The 4,600-nt window shown below is 51.3% G+C and overlaps 1 protein-coding gene across 1 annotated transcript in view; it reads right to left on the reverse strand.

The window, feature by feature from the left end:
- The window catches only part of OIT3 (oncoprotein induced transcript 3), a 62,147-nt gene that overhangs the window by 55,941 nt on the left and 1,606 nt on the right, over positions 1-4,600 (reverse strand). The window contains exon 2 of the mRNA XM_015410184.1: positions 2,706-3,105. Within this exon, the coding sequence (XP_015265670.1) occupies positions 2,706-3,105 (400 nt within the window). The remainder of the gene's footprint in view (positions 1-2,705; positions 3,106-4,600) is intronic.

Genomic DNA, 4,600 nt, shown 5'->3' on the forward strand with positions numbered 1-4,600 from the left:
AAAGCCAGTCGAATCTGACTCTAGGGTTGCGGTGCTTGCCTGGATGTCTACCCCGTTGATCAAGAGGACCCTATCTCCCACATGCAGGGTGCCGTCCCGATGTGCCACACCCCCTTCTGCGATCCGCGAAATGAAAATCCCCGAGTCCCCCTGCCCGTACGGCGTGGAGCTCTTGCCCCTCTGCAATGCTGAAGCTGAGCCCCCGTTCGTTTCACATCAGGCAAGCCGAGAGACGCTCTTTGGGGGCCGCTCCTTCGGGCCGCTCCGGGAAGTGCAGGGCTCCCCCTCGCCGCTCCTGAGGGCTGTAGTCATCTTCGGGCCGCAGGGGAGTCACTGTGATGGCATTCTCGGGCTCCACCATTCGCTCCTGCAGTACAGTCATGGAGACGGTACTGCCTACATGATGCTCAGCAGACTGCAGCGAGACGCCGTTCGGGGGGGGGGAGACAGGACACATCTCCAGGCTACCACCTGAAGGCCTCCACAGCACGCCTGCACCAGACTGGCCCCTGCGCTGGCACCTCGCAGGTGGGAAGCCAGAAAGGAGCACCTGTCCTCTGCGGGCCTCCAGCCCACACACCCCCACCGCATGGCAGCCTCCTCAGAAGCAGGTGTCACGCCAGAGGGGTTGAGGGGGGGAGAACGCCCTCTAAGGTCCAGGGATGGGGGGGCCCCGGACACAGAGCAGCGCAGAAGAGCACCGGAAGGGCAGGGCGAGAGCGGAGCCCTTCCCCTGGAGTTCGCTGCTTCTAGCCCAAGGAGGGCTTCAGAGAGCAGCACTTCCTGCCCGTCTGCCTGAGTCGCTTGCCCTCCCGCAGCCTTGAGACTTGCCACCGCCACTCGCCCGGCCCAGAGGTGGGCCCCATAGGCCACAGGGAGGGAGGGAGGGATCAAACTACACCCCCTTGATGGAGGGCTTTAAAAAAAAAAAACGCCAGGGCGAAGCTTCGCCCAAGCGCATATTGGCAACCTAAAAAAAAAATGGCGGGCGAAAATCGGAAGCCTCGGGCTTCCAAACAGAAGTGGCTCTACACCGGTGAGCGATCAGACGGGGGTAAACCGATTACAACCGTTGCACTCAGGATACCACCACTTGGGGACCTAGTGGCAGAATGCAACGGTGTAAAGCTCTTTACAACGGTTAGGGACGGAAGGCAGATGTTCTATGTGTGAACGCCAGTACACTGATTCCAACCGGCACCTATACCATGGTAAATGCCCCATCTGAATGCACCCTCAGGAAACTCACAAGTACTTGTCGGGATCATCTCATTATCCCCTACCCCAGCTCACATAGCCTTTTCCTGCTTCCTTCTGTTCTTCCTACCCATCAGCCAACATACCAATCTGCTTCCTGTTTCCAGCTTTCCCTCTTCTCCCTGCCCCCAGCAGCATCTTCTTGGCTGAGTTGTTTGCTGGCTACTGCCACTGGTGCCAGGCTGGAAACCGTTGTATGGTGGCTGCTCCCAGTGCCAGACTGGGCCAGGCCCAGTTGCTTGGTGGCCACTATCAGCACTAGTCTAGAATTAGTCAGGGGCCACCATTGGGCCCAGTGGCATGATGGCTACCACCATCAGGCGAGCCCAAATGTTTGGTGGCTGCTGCTGGGCCAGGCCAAGTGGTGTGGATAGTGAGGTGGTTCCTGATGGGCCGGTCCCTGGTGAGTCTTCTCCATCAAGTGACATGATGGGTGGGGGGAAAGGGCCCTTTCCAGAGCTAGGGCTGCCAATTCCTGGAGATTTGGGGGCAATGCCTAGGAAGAGTAGAATTTGGGAAGGGGGGGACTAAACAGGCATGTGATTCCATAGAATTTGCCTTTTCCTTCAGGGGAACTTTTGTCTATGGTCAGGAAATCAGCTGTCATTCTGGGAGAACTCCATGCCCCAACTAGAGATTGGCAACCATATCCAGGTCTGTTTTGGCCTTTAAGCCCCCCCCCGCTCTCCCCCCTCATGGCCTTGCTTTACAGAAAACAAGGCTTAGAAGGCCCGGCAGTATTGTTACTATTACCTAGCAACCCCCAAATTGGTGTCTGAGAGCTCAGTGGGCATTCTGTCCTTAAAACTACTGATGTTGTTTCTATTATTTGGAGCGGTTTTAATCTCCTGATACATTTTAAAAAATATATCAGATTTTCTGCAAACTTGTGGCTTCCTTAAGGTTTGTAGGAAAATCTCCACTATCTGTTCATTTTGTGGATCTATTAATCCACACTCTATCGCCTTGTTTGTAATTAGATATATGATAGCAATATATCTCTTAGGTTCTTTGAAGCCCCAGCTTTATTTATTTTTTAAGTATCTATCCTTGTCATTATGGAGATCAGGGGTCATTTCGTAGAAAAAGAGCTAGGGGGACTCATTAGCATAACTCATTAGCATATGCCACACCCCCTGACATCACCGGAAGTGTGGCCTCCCCACAGCCGGCGGCGACCTCCAGCGGGCACCAGCAGGGAGCTCCAGGCCTCGCCCTCCCGCACCTCACCCGGGGGGATGGCGTCCCCCCACGTCCCCCCCCAATGACCCCTGATGGAGATATACGTTTCCCCTTATATATGAACTGTACCATGTGGCTCTGATGGGTGTGCATTTTCATTCTGAAAGAATACATGCACCAAAAAGAGAATGTTTCTCCTACTCGGTATGTGCTTTGTCCAAAGAAGTAGCTGTAAAAGAACATAAGGTTAGCTAGTGGCTACTTACATCCACAGTAGACATGGTAGCAGACACTGGGCTTTGTAAGGCGATAGATGTAATAGCCTTCCGGGCATGCTTTGACATCAATTGTGGTGTTCCAAAAGCAGCAGTTCCCATTGAAGGTGGCACATCCTTGTCTTTGAACAATGCCATCTGATTCTTGAGGGTGGCTGCCATTCAGCCAGATTGGGGCATGGGTACCACAGTGGTTCTCTGGGATGCAAAAGGTGGGCATAGCATCACCAGCCATCCCGGTAAAGCGGTACCATTCCCCATCAACAGCACTGTCACACTCCGGTTGGTCGAAAGAACTATTGAACTGGTGCTCTGTGTTCCTCCATGGTTCATTCAGGGTGAGGTAGGCAGAGCAAGGGTCAAGAGCTGAAACACAGAAAGGAGAGAGAACCTACTGGAGTCAAGGCATCTCAACGGTGCCGCCATAACACCAAAGTGGTATATTGGTTTAGCGCTATAGCACTCAACTTAGAACATTAAAAAAAGTCAGAGGAAGATCACACAGCTAAAAAGGGCGGAAGCAGGAAAAGCAGCATTGTAGGAAGCACTATTAACATTTTAAACAGCACACCACAGTGATTCAGAAGTGTAACGAAGGGGTAGAAAATGGAAGAAAGCAGTTTCCCTCAAAAGTGGCTCAACCATGCTTTGCTAACCCAACACAAGCGGGTTTGTATGAACAGGTAAGGAAATTCTGCTAGCAGCCGGTTACTAAAACGGGTCTGTCTGAAATGACAAAAAAAAAAACCCATTAGCAACCAGTTACTAAAATGGAATACAAAGGTAGTTTGAAAAGGGGCGTAGACTTTCCAATTTCCGGGAGGGGGGGGCTGGGCCAGGGCCAGAGGCATTGCTATGCCAGGTCCTTAAAAGAACCGAGGCCCAGTGACATCATAGGGAGGAGCTAGTGACATCATAGGCCATTGTCACTATCTATGGAAGTGGAACCATATGGGATTTAGGAAAGGACTCCCCAGAAATTTAGGGGGACCTGGGAACCCTTGGGAACCCCCCTAGCCATGCCTCTGGGCTGGGCTAAACTCAGGAAAAGGTGGGAGTTGGCCAGTGGCTATAGCGGTATCTCAGTGGTCTCCTGCTGTGTCCTTTATTTAAATTCATTTTCAGAATAGTAATAATAATATACTTTATTGTCATTGTACACAGTACAACAAAATTAAAGGTGCAATCATTTCTTTAATATCTGCAGGTATACATACCATGTGCATAAGACAAACAAATGGTCACAAATTTGAAAGTAAGGAGGGCAACACAGAAAAGTCCATAGGGGTAGTTAGCTGTTGTAGATTTTCCGGGCTGTATGGCCGTGGTCTTGGCATTGTAGGACCTGATGTTTCGCCAGCAGCTGTGACTGGCATCCTCAGAGGTATAACACGGTACTCTTTGTGTCAAGGTGAGAAGGTGTGTCAAGGCCTTCTTTTCTTCTTCTCACCTTGACACAGAGAGTACTCCATCCTTCGGTGTTATACCTCTGAGGATGCCAGTCGCAGCTGCTGGTGAAACATCAGGTCCTACAATGCCAAGACCAAGGCCATACAGCCATATGGCCCAGAAAATTCACAACTAATAAAGCACATATTCTATTGCTAGGGATCATCATTCCACTCCGGGGACTGCCATTCCAGTACCGGAGCACAGATACTCTTCCTAGGGACTGTCTTTCCACTCTGGGGGCTGTTAGTCTAGTCCCGGAGCACAGATTCTATTCCTAGGGACTGTCTTTCCACTTTGGGGGCTGTCATTCCAGTCCCAGAATAGCCTAACTTGGCCCAAGGACCTTAATGGAGAAACCATTCCACATTTTCTTTGCAACTTTTTTTGTGCTGCAATGTATTTCAGTGGAGCCCGTGCAAATCACTTGGCATTCC

Source organism: Gekko japonicus, unplaced genomic scaffold (genome assembly GCF_001447785.1).
Source record: "Gekko japonicus isolate JY-2015 unplaced genomic scaffold, Gekko_japonicus_V1.1 scaffold889, whole genome shotgun sequence".
NCBI classification, from domain to species: Eukaryota; Metazoa; Chordata; class Lepidosauria; order Squamata; family Gekkonidae; genus Gekko; species Gekko japonicus.